The sequence below is a fragment of the Trachurus japonicus genome, chromosome 8, assembly GCF_045865225.1.
Source record: "Trachurus japonicus isolate A0001 chromosome 8, Traja_1.0".
In the NCBI taxonomy this organism is placed as follows: Eukaryota; Metazoa; Chordata; class Actinopteri; order Carangiformes; family Carangidae; genus Trachurus; species Trachurus japonicus.
The window spans coordinates 29,632,254-29,657,441 of NC_140914.1; the positions used below are offsets into that span (position 1 = coordinate 29,632,254).

At 41.6% G+C, this 25,188-nt stretch overlaps 1 protein-coding gene across 12 annotated transcripts in view; it reads right to left on the reverse strand.

Annotated features, from left to right (window-relative positions):
* rbfox1 (RNA binding fox-1 homolog 1) overlaps window positions 1-25,188 on the reverse strand; it is a 455,321-nt gene that overhangs the window by 43,445 nt on the left and 386,688 nt on the right. For 11 of the 12 annotated variants that reach the window (XR_015036322.1, XR_015036321.1, XR_015036320.1 and 8 more), the window contains 5 exons: window positions 18,667-18,813; window positions 18,491-18,544; window positions 15,312-15,404; window positions 8,423-8,483; window positions 4,393-4,446 (listed from right to left, as the gene is read on the reverse strand). Coding sequence is in view for 9 of the 12 variants with exons in the window: in XM_085785152.1 (XP_085641278.1) it covers window positions 4,393-4,446; window positions 8,423-8,483; window positions 15,312-15,404; window positions 18,491-18,544; window positions 18,667-18,813 (409 nt within the window). In the remaining 3 variants the exon portion in view is untranslated. The remainder of the gene's footprint in view (window positions 1-4,392; window positions 4,447-8,422; window positions 8,484-15,311; window positions 15,405-18,490; window positions 18,545-18,666; window positions 18,814-25,188) is intronic. The other variant, XM_085785145.1, reaches the window with a different exon arrangement.

Genomic DNA, 25,188 nt, shown 5'->3' on the forward strand with positions numbered 1-25,188 from the left:
GTCCCTCTTGTATTGAAGCCCCGACATGAGAAATTGTTCCGAAATTTTTTTAATAAGTATATATTTTAAGCTTGTTTGTAGCGGAAGCTCCCAGTGTCTCAGTTCACTGCTCTTCCCGAGCAGCGGAACAATTTCTCATGTCGGGGCTTCAATACAAGAGGGACATTACAGACGAGCAGTATGGAGGTATTTGGATGTTTTTTGGTGTGTCTTTTTGGACGAAGAAAAGTGGTATCCATTCACAACCATTATATGGACAAATACTGCTGCACGGGTCCCCCATAACTCAGAGAAGGCATGGAGGACTCTGAAGATTCTCCCAGCTCTTAGTCAACATGAGGGTGAGTAGATAATGAGTGAAATTTGAATTTTGGGTGAACTATCCATTTAACCCTTATGTGGTGTTCGGGTCAAATTGACCCGTTTCAAATTTTTACTAAAAGAAAAAATATACAAGGATACGACTTTTCGACCTGAAAATCCATGGCCTTGGCTTATTTTATGTGAAGAACGTGTGAAAGAAAAAAAAAAAATTGACATGATATGCTACAATACCCCTACGCATTTATGTCCTTCATAGGATGTTCGGGTCAATTTGACCCGGATGAAATACATTGACTGACAGACAGGCAGACACATACACACACACACACACACAAACACACACACGCACACATAAACACACAGAGACACACACACACTTACATGGACACAGACATACACAAACACACAGAGACACACACACACACACTTACATGGACACACACACGTGCACAGAGACACACACACACTTACATGGACACACACACACAAACGCACACACAGAGACACACACACACTTACATGGACACAAACACACAAACGCACGCACAGACACACAGAGACACACACACACACTTACATGGACACAGACACACAAACACGCACACACAGACACACACACACACACTTACATGGACACAGACACACACACGCAAGCACACACAGAGACACACACACACACTTACATGGACACAGACACACACACGCAAGCACACACAGAGACACACACACACACTTACATGGACACAGACACACAAACACACACACACGCACGCACACACAGAGACACACACACACACTTACATGGACACACACACAAGCACACACAGAGACACACACACACTTACATGGACACAGACACACACACTTACATAGACACAGACACACACACGCACAGACACAGACACACACAAACTTACATGGACATAGACACACACAGACACACAAACACACGCACACACACACACACACACACTTATATGGACACAGACACACACACACTTACAGACACAGACACACAAACACGCACACACAGAGACACACACATGGACACACACACACGCACAGACACAGAGACACACACAAACTTACATGGACACAGACACACACAAACACCCCAAGGCTTTACTATAGTGGATTTTTTACATACATGATAACTTTATCACAAAAAACGAATGACACTTCCATTGTTAAATGTGATCTAGCAGAGATTAATTGCAAACATGATTCATGTATGTTATCTATATTGTTTGGAACTGAGATAAAGAAAATATATGTTGGAGTTTTTTTATGTAAATATTTAGTTCTATATTTATTTTAAAACCAACAATAATGTTCCGGGTCAATTTGACCCGAACAGTTCCAAAGGGTCCAAAATGTGAACATAACACAAGGGTTAAGTTTGCCAACTCCAAACTTCTCTAGTTGTAGTGAGACAGTCAACCAGATAGCAAAATACTGCTGTCTTTGTAGCCACGAGCCAACCGCCATCGAAGAAGCCACTCATAGCCACAAATAGTGGTCAGAACAGCACCAAACTACATCAACAGTACAAATAGTGTCCCAGCCCATAATACGAGGCATCAAACACCTGCTAGTTGTGTCTGGTTTCTATTGAAAAGAGACCAAAACAGAACTCCCCCACTCTCCTCCAGCTGCTTCCTACTAATGCAGAAGCCCTAACAAGTCGATTACTGAGTGCATCAGTGTTCCTCTCTGTCTTCCTTCTCTGTTTCTAACAGAGTGTTGACAGGGAAATGAACAGAGTTGAGTTGCTCAAACTATCATAGTCAGCAAAGCATGCTGTATTTACTATTTTGTTTTTGTCTCTTTTCAATAGAAACCAGGCAAATCTAACAGATGTTTGATGCCTCATTCATGTGCTGGGACCCTGTTTGCACTGTTGATGAAGTTTGGTGCTGTTCTGAACATTTTCTGTGGCTATGAGTGGCTCTTTTGATAGCGGTTGGCTCATGGCTACAAACACAGCAGCATATTGCTATCTGGCTGTCTGTTCTAAAGTCGCTACAACTAGAGATGCAGACTTGATCCCTGGGGGGGGGGGGGGTTCTACTCAGTCAGACGGTCTGTTAATTAGACCATGGGTTAAACACACGCCGGAATATCCCTTTAACCCTCCTGTTGTCCTCCTGGGTCAAGGAAGGAAGGAAGGACGAAGGGAAAGAAGGAAGAAAGGAATGGAAAAATGAAGGAAAGATAGAAGGAGGGAGGGAACAGATTGGGTCAATTGGGTCGAAAAGGAAGGAAGAAGTAAGGACAAATGGAAAGATGGGAGGAAAGAAGGAAGGGGAAAAGGAAGGAAAGATAGAAGGAGAGAGGGAATAGATTGGGTTAATTGGGCCAAAAAGGAAGGAAGGAAGGAAACAGATTTGTTCAAGGAAGGAATAAGAAGAAAGAAGGAAGGAAGGAAGGAAGGGAAGGGAAAAGGATTGTGGAAAGAAAGATTTGTTCAAGGAAGGAAGAAGAAGGAAGGAAGAAGGGAAAGAAGGGAGGAAAGAAGGAAGGGAAAAGGGAAGGAAAGAAAGATGGAGGGAGGGAACAGATCAGGTCAATTGGATCAAAAGAGGAAGGAAGAAGAAGTAAGGACGAAGGGAAGGGAAGGGAGGAAGGAAGGAAAGAAGGAATGATGGAGGAAGGGAACAGTAAACAGAGGGAAAACTACACATGAAGGTACACCAAGCAGAGAGAGAAGTCATTCGTAATGAGGCCTACTGCCAACGACCATGACCAATACCAAACAGAGGGAAGCAGACGTTAAGACCGACCGCTCATAAAAGTCTGTTACCTTCCGGAGTTGAACTTAACAAAGAATAAACTATTGTGGATCCTAGACAGAGGCTGTGAGCTGTGTGAGGGACTGAATCACAAAGACTGTCTGTCTCTGGTTGGATGGTTAACGTGGTGGCTTCAAGCCCGGCCCGTGGCCCTTTACTGTGCGTCATCATCCTCTCTGTCCCTCTCTCCTCCTCCGTCTGTCTGCATGTCTCACTCACTCACTCACTCACTCTGACAAACCTAAAAAAACATCAAATAAAACAGATACTTTGCCTCTTCTAATTTCCTCTCATGATTTTATGGTAAATCTGGCTGAAATCGCAGCTCGGTCTTACTTGGTGAATTTGTCTGATGACATTTCAGTTATAAAACCAGAATTTGATCATAAGTTCAGACATACGTATACTCATGTTGTTAAATGAAAACAGCATTTTAATATTCTAATGACTTGATGTAGTCGTGTAATCTTCTCTTGTATCCAGACCAATCACCACAGAGCACATCCTGACATCTGTCCTGACTGGCTGTACCAGCCCGGTAATAACATAATAGCACAAATTACAAAAATGCCAGTACAGTGTTTGCACATGTGCTCACACACACGTATAAATATAAAGACACACACACACTTACACTCACCCAATGGCATTTTGGGTACTTGAAAGGTGAGACAAAGGTAAATCAATACAAAGCCATTTTGTAATTAAAAGAACGTGGGGGTGAATTAGACAAACGACTGACTGGAGAAATTGAAAATATTGATTTTAATTTACAAAATATATTTCATACCTTTTAATGTCCTTGCAGAAATGGACAATTAGATTTCATTCTCTCTTGTCCTTTACTTTCCTTCACTCCTCCTCTGCCACACTTTTATCTGTCTTTGTTCCTCTTATCACAAAATCCAGGAATTTGCCACCTTAATGGCTGTGGCTAATGACAGGGTGGGGGTTGGGTGGGGGTGGGTAAGGGTTGGGTGGTGGTGGACTGAAATGCTGCAGACACCTGGTAGCTGGGTGTTTTGCAGCAGAGATGACATTGTGTTGTGTTGCGTTTGTACGATTGAGCAGAGTTCTCAGGCTTTGCATGATTGCATGTTGCTCGGAAAGGTTGACTGAGGAGGAAGAGGTGACGAAGGTGGAAATGAAAACGAGGAGAAGGACGAAGTAAATAATGTTGAGGAGAGAGAAAAAAAAAGAAGAACGGGTAGAATGAGGAGGTGGGAGATAAGTAGGGAGAAGATGGAGACAGATGGAGAAGGGCATGTCCTCGTACCTGCATAGAATTCAGGGCTGTAGACAGCGCTGACCACTGGATTTAACTTCCAGCCTGGAATAAGACAGAAGAAGGAGAAGAAGGAGAAAAACAGTCAGAGCACAGTTCTGTGTTTTATTACATTTACATTACTACATTTTGCAAAGAGGCAGAATATTTCCAGAAAATTTACAGTAAATTTCTGGTAAATTTCCATGGGAAGTTAAAGCAGAAGTAAGGGATCCAGTCGTTTTGGCTAACTTCTTGTCAGCCGATGGAGTTAGCAGTCCCCGCCCTCGTCATGGATCTATTGGTCCTCGTCCCCACGTCACCACATTCACGCGCATCCCTTGACTGCACACACAGAGAGGACCGCCCCTTTATGCCGTTCTCTCTCCTCATTGGATAAAGGTTGTAGGATACAAGGAAAGTTTTCTCCTCGGCTTACAGCAGAGCAGAGTGACTGACAGACCCGTGTTTCAGACCAAACACTCTATATAAGTGATTGCTGTCGGAAGATAGAACTATTTAAGACTTATATTTACACAAACATTCCGCTTACTTCTGCTTTAAGCTGGAGAATTTTGGAAATATTTCAAATTGGAAACTTTCCATGGGAATTATGGGAATTTATGGGAATTAACTGGACATTGGTGTGTGATTGAGGAATAGCATATAGATATTCAACTGTACCTGCATTAAATCTGGTTATTTTAGCCAAGATTATGCTACAATATATTTTCCCCAACTATATTTAAGTTCTCTGTTAAGGGCCAACCCTCAATTTTGTAAATTTTGGATTTATCCCCATTTATTCCCATATATTCCCGTTAATTCCCATGGAAAGTTTCCAACTTTGAAAATTCCCGGAATTTTGCAACCCTATTTAAAACACATAAACTTCGATAATAACTTAGTTTTGAGATCATACTTTCTTTAAACTCTATATGTTTTAAATGTTAGAGACGTACATGAAATGTAAATATAACATTTTCTGATACAAATTACAGCTCATTTTGACAGCATGTGCAAATATCATATTCAATTATACAATTTCACTATATATCGTTAGCCTCATAGCATAATTGCCTAAGTCATTTTTTGGCCAAATTGAGATATCTGCCTAACTTTCCTCTCCTACCACTGCTGCATCACCTTGCCTTATTGGCTATGTCCTCAACCTATCAGGCAGATAGTGATTTTGGACTCTAAAAGTGTTCTAAGTCATCTTTTTGACTTTGCTTGCTAGAAATTGTGTTTTTTCTTTTTTTTCCCGAAAATTTTCAAATATGACTTAGGCAATATGCTATGAGGCTAACGATATACTGTATATTCAGCTTGAATCCTGTCAATAAATGTTGATAAATATTTATGTTATTCAAGTAAAACTGCTACATGATTCCTATATGCACCACAGACTACATTCATTTCTGTATGGATACCAGTGAGGGCAACACTCCCCCGAGATCACCAGTCAGAACCCTCCTCAACCTTCAGTAATGGAGGCAGGGAGAGGCTTGGGTGAGTCCAACATGAAGAGGAGATTAAAATGAGCAAACAAGGACTATAATGGAAAAGTACAGCAGAGAGGAAGCAAACAGGAAGTGTCCCAGTCCGTCAGGCTGGGTAACTGTGTGACAGGGACAGTGATGAGAAGCACTGGCGCTCCACAGGGAACTCTTCTGGCTTTGTTCCTGTTCGCTCTATATACAGTGGACTTTCAAAACTCTGAGTCTTACAACGTCCAGAAATACTGGGATGACACAGCTACTCTGGTGTGTATCAGTAACAGGCAGCAGGAGGAGGACAGGGATCTGACAACAAGAGCTGTCTCCAAGGAGGAGTGCAGGAAAAACACAGTTTTTATTTGGACCCAACCAACTCATGTATCCCTCCGCCCAGGGTTAGCGCCCACAGATCAGCAGTTGGTTAGGTCCAAATAAAAACTGCGTTTTTCCTGCACTTTGAAGGGCTGGAATAAATTATATTATAACGAACAATGGAACTGTGTATTTTTTTTTCAGGTAAAACCTCTTTTAGGCCGCAAAAATAGGTAGTTTCTTTGGGTCTGTTCACAACACTGTATGTTGTAAATCTCTGTGCAGGTCTATGGGCTGGCGTTGCTAACGGGAGGAGTGCAGAGAGTCTTCTACTGCAATTAAAGTACTTAGGGGCTATTTGTAGATCATACAACCCCACTTTTAAAAAATGCTACTATCCCTTTAAGGTGGTGCATCTGGTCCCTTAACACAGATGCTTCGTTGTTTTTTCTCAAGAGGCTCAGGTCCTTTGAAAATGCAGTGAAATGCTGGACATTGCTGCTGGGCAGCATGTCTGACCTGAACACAAAGGGACTGAGCAAGCTACAGTCTGAAAATGGCAAAAGTACGGACTCACACGAAACTGTTGTTGAGAGACATTACACATACAGACAACACACAACATTCTGAGGGTCTGCAGGAAGCAGCTACAGCAGCAGCAGCAACATCTCATCTCTGCACTGCAGGACTGAGAGGTTCAGGAGATCCTTCGTCCTCACTGTCATGAGGGCAAAAAACAACAACAACCAAAAAAAAAAAAAAAACACCTAGTCTGAGGGAACCTCCACTGATTTAAAATTACACTTTGAATCTCGGATACTAGATCGGGTTGAGAAGCAGCAGTGTCAGCAGCGGTTGTAAACTCCTGACTGTGAGCTTCCCCTCTCTGCACCGTCCACTTTTGTGTTGAGCTGTGCTAATTGAAAACTCTGGCGACAATTTCTTTAATCAACAAAATGAGTTTGGAGCCAATCTAATCATTATTAACGTTTTCTTTCCTTTCTTTTAAAAAGTTCTCTGGCTCGACATGGCGACATCAAATTCCAGAGATGTATTTGAATCACTAAAGAACTCAGGCTGGAGGGTAAAAACCAGGCTGTGATGTCACAAACAATCCTGGTATACTGCGGACCGGGTGTGAAGGTGTGTAATCTCCAGTCAGGGTGGCGTTATGGTGTTACTGTCGTTTGCACTGTTGCCTCTCAGCAAGAATATTCTGGGTGGGGTGTACAAGTTCTCCCTGAGTTTTACTTTCTAGGACACGCCAATGACAATAGATTTTGATGAAGTTAAAATTAATTACAAATATAAAATGAGTTCTTGCATAACTCATGATTAAGTAGATGCACTTTGGACAGCATCTTCACAGTCGGTCTGTGTTTATTAGCTTTGTACCTCCAGAAACTATAAATCCTAAACATTCCCTTTTTTGCAGGTCATTCATGGGGATCACAGGTGAACCGCATGTTTCATGTCTGGCCACATCTTCACGATAGAAGAGCAAAGTATGAACGATGCTTGCTCGGAAAACATCATCCAATGATCTGGATGTTATCCAGAGAACCCCATCCCATAGCCCTGGGACTGAGGGAACCTTATTTAGTTACCTTCACCATCCCCATCTTGATAGTTTTTCCAAGACAAATATCCAGGTTGAGAAACCAGAAGAATGTCTCTCCTGGAAAACTGACAGCAGTATCTCCTTCTAAAAGCTGACAAATGCTCCAAAAGTCTTTCGTTTGTCCAGAGACAAAAGCCACTTCTGTGCTCACTCATGGTGCTCAGTCATATCCCATAATACATATGGCTGACTTGGCTTCGAATTCTTGCCATGAATGGCACTGACATTTGCTTTTGTTGTTTTGGTTTCCTTGGTTTTTCCACCCTGAAGCTGGAATATAGTTAATTGGAAAGCACTTTCATTTTTTAAGACTTAAAACCTACCTCATTTAATAACATAATCTTTTACTTCTCCTCATATTGTTTTACTTCTCTTAGAGTTACTCTATAATGGTTTTTATACAGCTGATGCATTGATTTATTTGATTTTGTTTTTCATTATCTTTTTCATGCACTTTGTAATGTAGCTTTTGAAAAGTGCTTTATAAATCTGTGATGAGTCCTATTCATTGGTGTGACCACAACTCTGTCTCTTGTAATGTAGATTTTTATGTCAAGCTGATTCCATGTGAGTTGAATCCATTGTATAGGTGCTGCAAACATTGACTTACCATTTGCATATGGGTTGACAGTCTTCTTATTTGTCATTACTCGGGCTGTTGCATTGTTGACCTACAGCAGATAAAGAGGGAGCTTAATCATTGATGATAGGTGCACGTCTGTTCTAAGAGCAGTACATGTTAGAGTAAATCTGCATGCAATGTTTCCTAAGGTTGTAAACAAAGAAAGCAGTACACTGTGTCATGGCAAACACCCATGTCACGTATGTGTTTTCAAATTTGCATTCAGAAGCACTTAAAAACACATCCAAAACAAATCCATTTTCTTTCTCATTTGCATTTTTTTTTCTGTCTTATGACGTTTTCCAGCATGCTCTTCCCAGGTCTAGTGACATTTCAGTAACATACGGACAAAAGTAAAGAAACAACAGATGCACTTGGCAAAATGATGTTTTGTAAATGTACAGATGCATGCGGTGGGAAGGAAAAGGAGGAGGAAAAAACAGACAAAGAAAATGTCAGTGGAGTTAGGGGAAGAGAAAATGTTGGGGAGCATTATGCAACATCCAGTCGACCTTAAAACATGAGAAGAACTGTTGTGACGAGAGCAACACGAAGCATTCACACTCAGACAACAGCCTCTCAAATTCATTGCAAGAATAATTCTGAAGATAAAAGAAAAACCAAAGAACATAGATGTACTCAAATGAACCAACCAAGTCAATCAATCAACCAGTCAAATCATTCCAAATTCAAACAACGGCTAAACAGGGGAAATCAAAAAATAAGGGTGCATCGTCCTCCAAATGAAAAGAAAAAACAAATAAATGGGTTTCCAACAGTCTCAGATGTGCAAACGAATTCATATCTCAGTCAGTATCGCTCGCACACGCAGCTTCAGGAGAACACTTAGTGAATGGACACTCACGCCGACACGCAAGAAAATATGTATGTCAATATAGAGCATCAACTCAACCACAATTCAAAAAGAAATGTCACGTGAGTTTTAGCGTTGCAAACGTTCCAAAGAGAGAGGAAGAGTGAGAGGAAATGCTGGCAGAATGGCTTGCTTGCCCACACTTACCATTCCCAAACCTTTTGGCCCCTCCCACTTGTTTGTGTACTGTTACCGTTGTAACTGTGTTGGATGGGGGCCCTAAACAAGCTACCGTTGGAAGGATGGTGGGGGAGGAGGGGATGAGAAAGGAATAAGCAGCATCTTACTCAGGTGGCCAAGAAAACTTTGCAATCATTCCACTGCACAAACTCTTTCTTTCAGCTCTCTCTGTACAAGCAGTCAGCTACTCTCTTAAAGCATAACTCCAACCATTTTGCCCAGACAAGCTGTTGTCATCCATGACTGGACCAGAAACATCTTCACTATGGAGATAACTCATGTTCCTGTGTGTTTCCCCTTTTCCACCGAGCTGGTTCCGGTGCTGGTTCGGAGCCAGTGCCTTAGCACCGGTTCTTTGCTTTTCCACTGGCTAAGCACCGGTTCTTGGTTCTTAAAACTGGTTCCAGACCAGCACCAACTCCTTGCTGGGCCAGAGCTAATGCTGCGTTCAAGACAACTCGGAAGTCGGAAAAAAACGAGCTCCGAGTTGTAAAAAATGAATTGAACGGCGTAGAACTCGGAAATTACAGGTCGGAAACTCGGGTATCATATCAGAGCTCCGACTTTCCGACTTGACGTCACGACAACATCAAAACATGGCAGCCCTCGTCTTAAACGGTTAGAATTTAGACATTTTAAGTTATTTGTTGAGGTCTGAATGCATATTTTTGTGTATTGTTGCAGTAGCCTATATGACACAATTTAACACCATACAAAAATCACAACTTAATATAAACGTATTATATTAAGTTGTGATTGTTGTATGGTGTTAAATTGTGTTCCTCGTATATGACGGAAATAACGTTTAACTGTTATCAAGGCTGTAACATTATATGTGCACTCATCTGCGGCGTCTCCTCCAAAATAAACATAATTTACTGCTGCATTTATTATTTGTATTCAGCTATGAGCCACAATACGCCAAACTTCCTTCAGGTATCCATTTTTTTTTTCTTCCGAGTTCCTGCAGCGTGAACGCAATGATGTCGGAAGTTGGAAATTTCCGAGTTGGGAATTCCGACCTCCGAGTCGTTATGAACGAAGCATAAGAACCGGTTCTTCCAGGGGCTGGCAGCAGGGTTACCTTAGCAACAAGACCAGCGCTAAGATTTACAGACACGCTATCGCTACGTATTAAGTTTGTTTATCGATGTAAACACAGTTGAAGCTAACTAGCTGAGCTACAGGCAGTGGCTAACAGCAGCTAACGCTCATATTAAAATATATCGCCGTCAAAACGTTTTAATTTTCAGGTCCGTTTATAACTGTAGCAGGCAGCAAAGACAGGAGCAGCTGAGTGTGGCTCTGACTTGTTCCTAACCAGTAGAAAAGCAAAGTGGTTCTTTGGAGGCACCAGAGTTGAACCAGTTAAGCACCGAACCAGCACTGGAACCAGTTTGGTGGAAAAGGGGTATGACTCTACTCGCAACTGATGTTGACTGTACTTTAAGATGGAGTCCAACGACAAACGAGCGAACCCTCACTGTTTTTTCCTACCATCGATCTGTAGTGAAACGCATAATTGTGTAAATGAATATGAACTGTTAGTTTTGATGCTACCATGGCTACCAGGTTTTCTGTGCCTCACTATCTTCAATGTTCATAATCCTCTAGCTCTAAGGTCATGGTGTTAATTAATTAGGGAAAAGGGAAGCTGGGCAGATAGATGGAGGCTGAGACAAACTGATGTCGGTTAAGGGGTGAGGTTGGGTTTTCAGTTTTGAACCAGCCAGGTAAGAAAATACTGCAAAACTGGATTTGCTGGATTAGCAGTTAGATTACTTAACATGATTTAACCACACTGGTTAAGGTTTTCTATCTGAAATTCCAGGGAAAACAATAGTTTCATAAGTGTGTGAAGTGTACAGTCATTTAAATTGCCTTGTTTTTCTGAATTAAAAAGATTGTTAACTCAGAATTCCGAGCCTCCATAGAGAAAAGCCCCATTTGGACAGGATTAACATTATAATGGGAGGTGCGTGATAAAAATATTCCCTGTGGCCCCTGGTAATTTAACCACACCCTCCAGATGGGGTTTTAAAATTGAGTTAATTTGTTTATTTGCAACATGCATTGCCATAAACATCCATTGAGAATAAAGATCTACCAAGCAATACATCCACTATCCAACCATGGATAAATAAAATACTCAGTCTGAGAAACTTATTTTTTTTTTTGGTTTTCTTCATCATCATCCAGTGATAATTGTTAGTATATCATTGGGTACACTGCTCTATGGCTACACAGGTCAGATTTAACACTGGTCCTCTGAATGATGCTGCTGCATGGGGTCTAGTTTTGTTCAATTTGTCACATAGGAGCTCATCTGTACCTCTGTTACTGGCAGCTGAGATAGAAAAGGCAGAGCTGTAAGCTGTGTCCCAGTTCAGGGGTTGCATCTTTTGATGTGGTCATGGTAGACTGCAAGGGCTAAAACAAAATGAGATGGTCTGGCGTACAGAGGGTTTTCACTTAGTGTTACATCACCAAGCACCACTCCTGTCACTTAGCACCCTTGATAACATGTTTCCAAAAAACCTGAGTGTTTAAGATCCTCGGTTTCAATAGTTGTGCCAACCCTTGTTGCTCAGTCCACATTTGAAAGAGCTTCCAAAACAGCTTAATCATACGACTGTGATGCAGCTGGTCTTCAAACGCAAGTCTCTAAAGGGACGCTGCCCCTGAATTGGGACACATCTGTCCAAATGTGGCCTGTTTAATCTGAAAGCTTTCAATTTCCACTGTTCGTCATGTGTCGTGTGGGTTGTAAAAGTGCAAACACCAGATCAGATTAACAACTCGTGTTGTAAATGGGAAAGAAATGTTCCGGTTGGTCACCGTTACAGAAGGTAAAGCTCAGGGTGTTGGTAGCTGGATAAGCCTCTGGATAAGCTAGTGTGTCAAGGTGAACTCAGAAAAGGGAACAAGGATGAAGGCAATTCTAGTACTGAGAGGAGTGGTATGAGAATGTAATGGTGTTTTTGGGTGACTGGGGGGCCTCAACGAGGAGAACCATGAAAGAGTGACACTGGAGAATTCTAGTGCACTTAGGGGTGGCACAGGTGGGAATAAAAGAAAAGCTTGAAATGTGAAAATGAGGCACTTAAACCTTAATCAGGTCTATTCTTTTGCCTTGTCAAAGCTCGTTGGTACAGAACATGGGGAGAGTAGAAGCTTGCAATGTCTCTGAGTCAAATGTTGAGCTTTTGGCTGAGCAAGTGTCAGAGGGGAAACTCAAAAAGCAATCTCTGGTGATGTGCTTTGGAACATTGAAAGAGATTGCTGCACAGTTGAGTTCATCTTTAATTTATCTGGACTTAATGGTATGCAACAAGAATGTGAAGGACTACAGAGGCTTTGCAATGCCTCGGTAATGATCAAAAATATTGTGTTGGCCCTAAAATAACATTTGCTCAATTGCACCAACACAGGTTGTCCTGTAGAAGTTGGATAGCATGAGTAGTATTAAGTTACATAATATGGGCTACACCAGCCAGAACCACAAGGTTAACACTCAATCAAGAGTAGATTGGAGGATTGAAAGAAGGGTTAACAAGGAAACTGGGAAGAACTACTCAAGCTAGGTGGTGTTTTTGCTTGCATTGATCTGGGGGAAGAGAATACGTTAAATACCAAAGCGGTAGAGACATACATGATTGAGAAAATGTAGAGATCAAGACAATTATATCACCTAAAGGATTGTCTGTACCCCACAAATGCAGATGTTTCCAATTTATATATTCTAAGGGCTATCCAGAAAAAATGGCAGATGGATGGACGGGGGTGGTAATGAGCCAACTTGGCTTTCTGCCTCAATATGATGAAGCATGCAGATCCCTACAGTTTGTAGTGTTCTGGAACTGGTGCTGTTGAGGGTCTGAAATTTTACCATGTTTTGGAGGTTGTGCAAAATGTAATTAAATTGGCCTTACTGTCAAAACAGCAGAGGAAACATTACAGATGAGATGTGTTGCCTTTGTGAAGCAATAAAGAGGTATCTTAAAGGAATCTTTAAAGATGAGCTCTGATAGCATGTAAGAGCTGCTGAGGTTAGATGGTAGATTACCTGCATAAAGGGACAACCTTCTGCAGGGACAGAACTCCAGGTCTACAGTGGAGCTGTTGGGGGTCTGATATATTTAGCAGGGAATGCTGAATGGATTACTGATTCTGCTTGAAATTGCAGTGGCAAGACACAGTGCACCATGTGGTAGAATCTTACTTAACTGCTACTTGTTTGCCTAATAAACATGGCAGATATGTGAATGTCTTAAAGGCTCATCATCTAAGACAGAGCATAAAATCAACTGAAGGGCCGACAAAAATTAAGACAACTTATCAGACTGTTCTGATAAGACCTGTTCATTTACCAATCCACACCTCAACCCTCATGGTTATGAGCTCAAGGCTAAACCTTAGACATGAGGTGAGGGTACTGGTCAGGAGGTGAGTACAGCCACTAGCCCTCTGCCTTAAAATTAGATAGTTAAGATGCTTTGAAAAGCTTCTGGCCTTCCTTCCTGAGTAGGAACCCTGAGAATGTCTAACTGGAAGACCCCCAAGAACATACAGGGCAAAATGGAGAGATGATATATCCCATTGTCTGCGGAGGAGCAGCTGGAGGCTACCTTGATTACCCTGTTGCTGCAGTGAAAGTAGATGGATGGATGGATGGATGGATGGATGGATGGATGGATGGATGGATGGATGGGTGGGTGGGTGGGCGGGTGGATGGATGGATGGATGGGTGGATGGACAGAACAGACTTGGATACTATTTCTGTCAGGACACACTCATAAAAATGAATGATTTGATATCTGCAGTTACAACAGGTGTGCACATGGCCCGGTCGCTAAGGAAAGTTTGTAATTGTGATGCAAAACCTTAAGTCGCACATGAAAGCACTGAAGGATTAATAGCTCTTTAAAGCACCAGCCTGTCCTTATTGCTCAGTGCCAATTCCGCCCAACCATCAGAAACTCAGACGTGTGGTCAACATAGTAACTGTCAGATGGCCCAGACTCCATGATCCATTAGTGGGAGGGTATATTTGATGGAAAGTTATCTACACCAGTCATAATTTAAGGTATTAACAACTCTTTGCTGACACTCAGATCAAAAATGGACAGAGTTATGCTTCAAGGCCGGTGGTGTCTTGTGCCTACTCCACTGAGTGAGCACAAGCAAGTGAAATAGCACTTAAGTAATGTCATGCTACTGAATCAGGTCAGTTGTGAACCTTGCATTTCACTCTCCAGATGTCTTCAAATTTCTAAGTACTTCCTCTGTCCATGGATATTCAAGATTTCAGATATTTCTTGGGAAAAAGCTCCCTACATAAATAGGAATATCTTTGCTTTTGAACATTCATGACCAAAATCCAGCATTTTATTTTTTTTATTTTGTTGCACCTCTATAAACACAAATACTGACTGACTATTGTGGAGTTTCACTTTTAAACCTTTGGTAAGGCCCTTTTTTTCTTGACAGTACAAAAGCAAGTAAAATAGGAAAAAAGGAACAAAAATAGTAAACGAACAAAAAATAAAACAAGCAAAGTCTCTCACATACAATAATGTTGACTAGTTACATGTAGATATTTATTTGTGTTTGGGTTAATGAGACTGCACAAGGAAAGGGAAATGAGGAGACTCAGTTTGATGTTATGAGGAAGATGGCATGGTGAGATGAAGCCATAGACACTGTCAAACGCTCACGCGCACCAACAGACACACAAATATACAAACACATGTACACACATAAAGAGGTAAGAGGAGGACAGGGGGTAGGCGGGGGTCCAGAGAAATATTTGAGAACATGCACCTCTATTTTACGACCTTCTACCACGGTGCCGTGGAGTTTCTCTCTGGCCCGGTCGGCGTCCACGCTGTGCTCGAACGTTACGAACCCAAAACCCTGCATGCAGGAGGGACAGAGGCAACAACAACAGGCATATTATTTAGCATTATCATATTCAGGATTACAATGAACTTTCAACTACTTGCATCAATAGGAGCACAACAGATAACATTTTCAGCTTCATTATCCTATAACAGCCAATATCCAATCATTAGGCTGTTTTCACACAAACTGCTGCAGACCAAGGCTGCGCACCAGAAGTCATGAAATTATACAGTAGTTCGGTTCATGTCATGGTTGTTTTCACTCTGGTCCAAATGCCGCACCGCTGGCAGACCGTGCCGGAAAAAGTCACGTGGTACGTCATGAACTCAGCCGCCTGGCTAACTACGGAAGCCTTTTTAGCTCAAACCTGTGGCCTTTTTTTCCTTCTCACTTTTTTTCAGGGATGTGAGCCACGGACGCAGGCTCTCTTTTCACGTCTCCAGCCACAGACACTTCTGTCTTACATAGATTAAATAAATAAGCGACTGCTAACAGCTGCCAACATAGTTGTCACTTCAAAAAAATAAGCAGTGTTTCCCACAGGTTTGCAAGGAGACTGTGGCGGGGGGTCGGACTGTCATGAATGTACACTTGTTTCTGTGTGTGAACAACAATAACGGAGAAAGAGTTTTTTTTTTTAGCTGATGTCTCGGCGCCCGTCCTCTCAGACGATTGGATCGTCTATCAGCGAGGGCCGATTTCCCATCCCTACTGTGCAGCGGTTTTTGTGCGCATCTGCTGTGTTTGGGCCCAAAGTTCAACTGGGTCGACCTAAAACACTGCCTGTGTGAAAAACACCCTTAAAGTGTAATTCTATAAGATTTTCTTTTACATTGAATTAAGTACGACAATGGTGAGTGAGCAAATGTCACTGAAACCACATTGGTTGTTCAAAAACAAACCAGCCAGAGCGCCCTATAGACTTTAAAAAAAAAAAAAAAATTAAGTAAAACTATTTGTCTAGATGAACTGGGTTGATTAAAAGAAAGTCAGTAATGGCAGACCTAATAGCTGCACCATGACCAGCTGCAATGCAACTGGATTCTCTATTTTTGAATGATCTGTAGCCCCATAAAAGAGGTCCTCATGTGCTCTGTGGGACTGGAGGTGATGCTATAGGTTCCTTCTGTAGGTGCTGAGGTTCTTAGCTACACATGTTAGAGCAGACATATGTCACATTTAATTCATTATAAGTTTGCTTTCTGGCACACAGTTTTGTTATGCTAAGGAAAATAAAGCTGGCCTTCTGCCCCTAGTTACTGTTGCTAAGCAATGATTGGACAGTTGCTTTATGGGGGATGGACTAATTGAACATCAATTAATTTAATTGAATGTTAAATTGAATGTTACATGAGCAAGAACATATTGTGTGCGTATATTTTTGATTGTGAATACTGTACAAATTACAATATTGGCTGTAAGACATATTCAGAGCCGTTTCCATTCATTACACTGTCGCATTACAGTCAGGCCTCAAGGGTTAATAACATGGCTCAATAGTAAATGTCTGCTTTTGTGGCGGGGGTTTATAGCAATTGCAAGCAATGTAGTTAGACATAAATCATCCACTGTGATGTTCCCACACTGAAAGGTGCTACAGCAAATAGATTTCTCTGATGGAGTCATTATAGAGGAAATTAAATTCACCATAAGAGTGAAGTGGAAATGAACTTCTTTATGACATGGTATCAGCAATAAAAAGAAAGACACTAAGCTAAAATGTGACGCACATCATATTAGCCAAATACAAGAACCCATAAACTGCAGATAGTCTTATTCTAATAATCTCACAGGAGCCTAAGGACTTTAAAAGCGGCTTCATCTCTGATAAACAACAGTGTTGTTGCCAGAGTGAAAGTGTGCTTCTATGGAGGACATTTCAATAAACTGCTATTGATCAGCTATGACTCTCTAGCTTCTTAATGTGGAAACTTTATTTATTTACTTGATTAACTTTGAACATCAATCTACAACATTTTAATCAATATCAAAATCTCATTGTCCCTCAATAAGGTGATCTATCACTGACTGTATCATTGGCTGCAGAGTCTGTTGTGCTGCAGCACAGTGTGTTGTGTTCAAATACAAGGCTTCCTCAGTAGCAGTCTCGTCTTTACTTGTTTTGTCATGGACTTATGAAAGTCATCAGTTCAAATCTGCATGTAGCTGAGAGTACTGATGTCCACTTGTTCTGTTCTGTCTGGCCATGCCCTTTGTTTTTGCATTACACTAAAAACATATGGGTTTGACATCAAAAGATAATTATGAGACAAGAGATCAGTATTTCAGCTTTTGTTTCCAGGTATTTACATTAAGATATGTTAGACAACTCAAGCCATGCAAGCCCGAGCCATGACATTACCTCCATGAGAATAAGAAGGCCAGATTGGCAGCCATATATATGCGGGCCATAAATGGGAAAAAATGGGCCATAAATGGGAAAAAATGGGCCACAAATGGGAAAAAAACAAAAAAATGTAATATGTGACATGTGAATGTCAATAGATTTAGATAAATAGATAGATAAAGATACGTTCAAAAAAAAAAAGGACGGAATCAGGGCTCCGATGTTCTGGGATAAATTTAAATGAACTGATGAGATAGAGGTGAACTTGAAAAAGTGATGGAAAGACTAAAGTGTGGAGAAAGAAAGGATTCGTTGGGCGAAAGTTGTTTAACATGTCTTGGTGTAAATACCTGGAAATTGAAACTGGAATACTTATCCTTTGGCTCATATTCAGCTTTTGGTGTCAAACCCAAATGTTTTCAGTGTACAGAAAAAAAAGGAATTGGCCTAACTGTTCCAATACTTTCTGAGGGGACTGCATGCTTTTGGCTGATAAAATTACAAGTTATATATCATGCATGTGGTCAGTTTATTATTTCTATAAGCAGGGCACGACTCATTTTGTCACTGGCCTGTCACGAACTGACTATGCTGCACCAGGAAGTTTGAACTCCAAATATGACTTAAAACTGTGCAAACTGTCTTGTCTATTTCCAGTTATGCTGATTCAGTGGTGAGGCGTTAAACAAACACAAAGAAGCAGAAGCAATTTAAAACAAAGAAATAGAAAGAGAACAGAAAGACCATGTACCTTGGAACCTCGCTCATTGAAGATGATCTCCACATCTAAGATTTTGCCGAATTGCTGTGAAGAAACAAGCAAAAACAGAAACGCTGGGTAATCTTTTGCAAATCAGCAGAAAATTCATAAACAACAGTTTCTATTTCAATCTACAGTATATGCATGTTAGGTATTGTTGCACTTACGCCGAACATTTGCCTGAGGTCTGGGTCTCTGAACCTGAAGGGGATGTTGGAGACGTGGAGTCTCTTGGGCTGGGCCTTGCTGTCTGTGCTTTCAGGTATGGTCTGTGTCGGTGGCTGACTGTCCGTTTGCGCCGCATCGTCTGTCTGCTGGGAAACACAGCGATGGAGAATGAAACTCAAGTTTAATCACCCCCCAAAAACCAAACCTAGAATCACCTTCTGGTGGCTATCTGCTCCATAATATCTATGTGAAGTCTAGAGCCAAGTGTTTTGTGAGGTCACAGTGACCTTGACCTTCAGTCTCGAGTCTTTTCTGGAAAACAATGCCATCTTTGAAAAGTTCCAATCTGGTTTTAGATCCTGGCATTGCACTGAATCAGTTCTACTAAAAGTCCATAACAGTCTTGAGTATGCGGTCCTCAGAACAGCTCCTGTTGGAAGTACCTTTTCCAGTTTTAAACTGTAGTTGCCCCTAAATTGTGGAACTCCCTACCCCCCTGAATTAAAATTTACTAATGACCTGGCAAAGTCTAATCTTAAGACTCATTTATTTAAAAAAGGCTTTTAATATCCAGTGACTCTGACACCTTTTGTTTTTACATTTACATACATTAAACATTGTCAGGTTTAAGCATCAAATTATGAATAACTACCAAGTCTATAATTGATTAGATAAAGGTGGACTGAATTAAATGTATTTTGTAGTTTGTCTTTCTGACCAATTTTGACCGTTTTATGGCAGATACTGCACTTTTGCCTTGGTTTTGGTGCAGATACTGCACTTTGGCTTGATATTAGCTGCAGATACAACACTTTGCCTTGGTTTTACTCCAATGGAATTATAGAGTAAATTCTATACTCTTTGCAGATACTGCACTTTGCCTTTGTAGGGCAGCACTATAAAGTGCTATATAAATAAACGTTGATTGATTGATTGATTGATTGATTGATTGATTGATTGATTGATTGATTGATTGATTGATTGATTGATTGATTGATTGATTGATTGATTCCAACTGAATGACTGATTTGGTAATGTTTGTACCAAACCACATATAATGTGCTTCAGATCACCTTACTTTTTTGAAATCCTGTTCACTTCAAATGTCACATTGTCACAGTTTTCTCAACATCAGCAGTTACATCACTGCTGATCTGCTCTTCACTCCAACATTAAAGGTACATTGTGTAGGAATTACTCCCATCTAGCGTTGTGGTTGTATATCGCAAGCAACTCAATCGTATTTTTCATGCTGCATTCATATTAAATTGGGCAGACGGCAGACGGACGACAGCCGCTGCACATAACGGCATAAACAAGCCTCTATGTAAACAAGTGGTCCGTCAGCACGAGGCAAAACAATACACGTGACAATATGTTGTCATGGCGATGTGGTATTGTTTACCTGACCCACGTTTTACCGGCTTTCTCTCCACTTCTGTGACCAAAATGACATCTGGTTTGTTACCGACAGCCGTCTGCCCGACTGCAGGTGAATGCAGCATCAGTGTAACGCTCCATTCCTCCTCACTGCGTTACCACGGTGACTTTTCACAGACGCCACCTCGACCTGAGCCGACAGCTCCGGTGTCTCCGCTGAGTTTCCGTGGTTTCCTACCATCACGCTGCCACTGAACGTAAAAACATGGCGACACCACATGGCAGCCAGCACCGAGCTTACCCGCTCCATGTAGATATGAATGATATGAACGGCTAATTCAGAGCCGAAAGGAACACTTCAGTTTGTTGACGGGGGGGATTACTGGGATTAATGAAAAAAAACAGACTTTTGAACCAAATAAACGATTTTCATGAATAGATAACATGAGAAGTTACACAATGCCCCTTTAAATCAAGGCTGTTTTGGAATCAAACACTGCTGTGCAGGAGCCAGTCTTTTAAAAATGGAGTGGTCAGAGCAAAGTGCTGATGGAACAGAAGACAGAGCCCCCCCCCCCCTATGTGGAGCCTTTGTGCTCCTGTCAGTGGAGCATCAGCTGGGAGAGTTTCCAGTGGTCAGCATGTTAACGCCCTGACACTGAGGACACTGCAAGCAAACAAAACCAGAGACAGCCGCCCTCGCTCCTTGCACATTGTGTGCCTACAGAACTGACTGTAAAACATTAACTGTTGTGTCTCTCGTCTAGTTCCTGTTTTATTTTGAGGTTCCTATCTTGCCTTCCTGTGTTCTCCCTCTTGTGTGACTGCCACACCTCTGTCTTGTTTCCTTATGTATTTATCAAAATCAAAATCAGAAAGCTTTATTTAGCCCAGAAGGGCAATTCAGTTCCCACAGTCACCGAAGGAGGACAATAAGACAAGTAATAATGGCTTGGATTTATATTGCGCTTCTTTAGGCACTCAAAGCGCTTTACAGAAACCATTCTTCTTCTTCTCATACTACATTCACACCAGTGGTGGTAAGGTATAGCTGTAGCTCCAGCTGCCCAGTGTGCGCCAAATCACCTCCAACCACCACCAAACATTCATACACACTCATACACGTTCACACAAGGCAAGGTGAGTAAGTAAGGTGTCTTGCCCAAGGACACTACAACGGCAACTGGGATGGAGCGGAATTCAAACTGCCAGCCCTCTTGTGATTGGACAACCGGCTCTTCCTCCTGAGCCACTGTCGCCCTAATAAGCTAGAAGAAAAATCAATTTGAAAGAAAATAAGAACAGCTAGGTAAATAAATGAAATGCCTGAGTATATTTGAACCTGAGTGTTTTTCCATTGTCCTTTTTCGGTTCATTCTGTAAGGGTTTAGAATAACTGGACCTAAAATGCAGACTTGAAAACAACGGAAAAATGAAACAAAAAGATTCATTTAAACTCACACAAAGGTAAAACCTCTGGAACACAGAGCATGGACAACAGACGAACCGACCCAGGACAATAGACAATGAACTCATGCTGCGTTCCAGGCAGGTTTTTGAACCCATAAGTCACGACTTACGACGTTGTAGCGTTCCAGGCAACTTACGCCAAACTGTCAGAGCGCAAGGAATTCTGGTAGAAAGATGTAAATAAACAAACACGGCGAACCGTATTGAGTTTGTGCTTCTTCATCATTTCAGTCAAAGATGCCTTCTCATTGGCTGTGTGACGTCAGATGTCGGAACTGGGAGTACATCGATCTGGTACGAGTTCACGGGTGGGAAGTTACGGGTTTGACTGCTGTTCCAGTGCGCTTTCATGGGTAACAGGTCAGAAAAAAACAAGTTACAGGTTGCCTGAAACGCACCAGTACATATATAACGGAGGTCCGTGGGTATAGTCACAGTCACGAGGTACCAGTAAGAAGTTGAACTCACTCACCCATAAAAAGACATGCTAATCCATTTGCCAAGTGGTCATTGACCTCTTGATGAAACAAATCATGACATTTACACTATAAGCAACTTGTCTCCAATGAGAGAAAAGTGTCTCCTGCACTTGTTTGCGTTGTCTCAGTCAAACTTCCCCGGCTGTGTATCAGTCGCCTGTGTTTACCTGTGTTCAAAGGACTTGCCAACACCCACTAATTTAGTTGTAAGTAGGGTTTAAGAGAGCATGTTCCTCAGCCAGAGCCTTAAATGCTGCATGTGTCATTTCCCAAATTGGTCTTTATAAACACAGGCTGCGCAGTAAGAATGTGTCACATCTCACACTCGTTTGACCATGTGTACACACAGTCATCCAGACTGTCAGGGTACAGTAAGGTTAAAATAGAAAATAAGTCTAGAGATGTAATTTATCATGACATGAAATAACCACCTTCGCACATTTGTTCATTATCACGTCAAGTTTCAGTTTTTGTCTACACAGCAAAACCAATTTTAGAATTCAAAAACAGAGTAGCTTGTGTTTGTGCCCAGTGTCTCCTTTAGCACTGCTGTAATGGTATATGAAGTTCACAGTACAGGACCTTACACTTGTAACTCGCTCGTTGATGTCTGTATAGACTAAGTTTACCAAACTTGCTATGTCGCTTGCAAACATCTGTACATTCAGTGAATGTACTGATACTTTCAGTGAACGTACTAGTCAGGGCTCCCGCCAAGCACTGAACGATTCGGTGAACAGATTTTTTGAACGAATCTTTTTAATGAACTGATTCTGATTCAGTACTCTCTAAAGAACTGTTTCCCAACCCTTCTGTACAGAGATACAGGAGATAAACAGCTGTGAACGGACCTAAACTAACAGTGTATGGTCGCTGCCTAAAAGAAGTCCCATCTCAAAATAATACAACAGTTTAAAGGGATATTTCAACATTTTGGCAATTTTGCCTATTGCCATAATCCTTGTAGTCATAGCAGTAGGTTCGTTACCTTTAATTGTCGGTGCAAGCTGTTTTTAGATCGGCGGGGCAGAGATGCAAACTGCTGAGCTAACACAACAGAGGCGCACAGTGTTTCCATGTTTCCATCATCAAACTAAATACACTATCCAACATCTCCAAAACTCTCCAGTGGACAAGTTGTGACCTGCACCTTCACTACACTATGAAATAATAATGTATTATTGTGTAACATTACGACACATGAAGCAAATATTCGGAACTACAGTACTTGCATCAGCAACTGTGTCTGGAATGTAGTTCCGGCTATGTATTTGCCTCGAAAACAGCTCCGTCGCATTTCCATTATTATTTCACAGTGTGCAGGTCACAACTTGTCCACAAGAGAGTTGTGGAGTTGTTGGATTGTGTATTATGAGTTTGATGAGGGAAAGAAGAAAGTACCGCACACCATGAAAAGCTCACATCTTTGCCCGGCCGATCTAAAAACAGCTTGCATGGACAATTAAAGGTAATGAACCTACTGATAGGGATTATGGCAATTTGCAAAAAGTTGAAATATCCCTTTAAGTGCACAATGTATAGAATTATTTTTATGGTGCATCAAATGGTCGGAAAAAAAGCAGTTTATTTGGAACTAACCAACTCACTCAGTATTCCTCCACATAAACTGCTTTTGGGGCAAGAGGTTTTTGTTTGTCTTCTTGGTCATGAGTTTAATGGAAGTGAGGAGGCAGGGATATCGGGTCAGACAAGAGAGCAGAGCCACAGTTTTTGAAGCGCTCTCTGTGCTTTCCACTTGTTGGCACATCACTTTAATTGCCTCCTTTTTGACTGCGTTTCAGTAAACAGCACAACTTGTGGTCGTTTACGAGTGTCTCTGTGAATTTGTGGAGGTGGAGGCTGATCAGAGCGTCGAGCTCGCGCCAGGGGCGGGTCCAGAGTATTTTCTGGTGAGGGGCACACGGGGTAACAACAGTGAATTTGGGAGGGGGGCAAAAGTAACAAAAATGGCTGCCACTGATCACTGTCTTGAATATTTATATTGTAGTTACACACTGTTTACAGTATCTCTTCATCTTGCTTTTATTGGCCACATTGAATCTTTCATATTGTAAGGAAGATGTCTATGACCTTTCCATTTTCCACTTGTCAATATTAAATTTATAGTCAATCAATAATCAACTCTATCTTGTAACTAAGAAAAAACATTTTCACAGTGAACAGAAATATCTTATACTCTTAGCCAGTCGTTAGAGCTCAACTCTGTACAATAAACCTCTCAGTGTTTTGTGTAACAGTTGGTCAATACGGAATAACCAGAACAAACATTACTCAAATGGTAAAATTGAGAACAATAACAATCTTCCACAATTTTCTTTATTTACTAGACAGAACACTGGGATGTTTGCTGTACAGAGTTGATTAAGAGCCTCAGTCAGAAGTTAGTGCTTGTAGCTCTGTAAGTCAATGACCATTTGACGGGACACATAGGGTGGCCAATAAGATTGTAAGGGGGGGGCGGCTGCCCCCTTGTGTCACCATGGAAGACCCGTCCCTGGCTCGGGCTTCATTCATTAGGAACCTGCACTCATATCAGAGGTGGCCTTTCTCCATAGAAACCATGAATCAGAGAGAAGCCTGAACCGACTGCCCCCCCCCCACCACCACACACACAGATGCACTCACACATGGCACACACATACCGTATCAGCAGTGTTTGTCCTTTAGCACTCTGTGTGAGTGAGATCAATGGCTGTGAAACACAAGAGAGAATTCAACAGCCTCCTGTTACGCTGCATGTGTGTGTGTGAGTGAGTAAACGGTTGTGTGTGTTACACAAACTGTTGATGTGTCTCTCTCCAGGGTTGTTCATGAGTTAACATCCCCACACAGCAGCGAGGGAGGGGGAGACACCCACAGCACCGAAAAGTGTCCTCAAAAAGACAAGAAGTGCATTGACACTGTGTTGACAGGTCAAAGACATGGCGTGTGACACGACTGACAAATGTGTCTATGTTTCTTCTCTGGTTGAATAATTCATGTGAGCAGTAGAATGTGTAACATACTACTGTACAATCATGATCCCACAGAAAGACAATGTTCTCCATTCTTCCCTCTGTCTCTGTCTCCTGCTCACAAACAGTCCCAGGCTCCAGGCCAGCTAAAAATACAGTTTGCATGTGTGTGTGTGTGTGTGTGTGTGTGTGTGTGTGTGTGTGTGTGTGTGTGTGT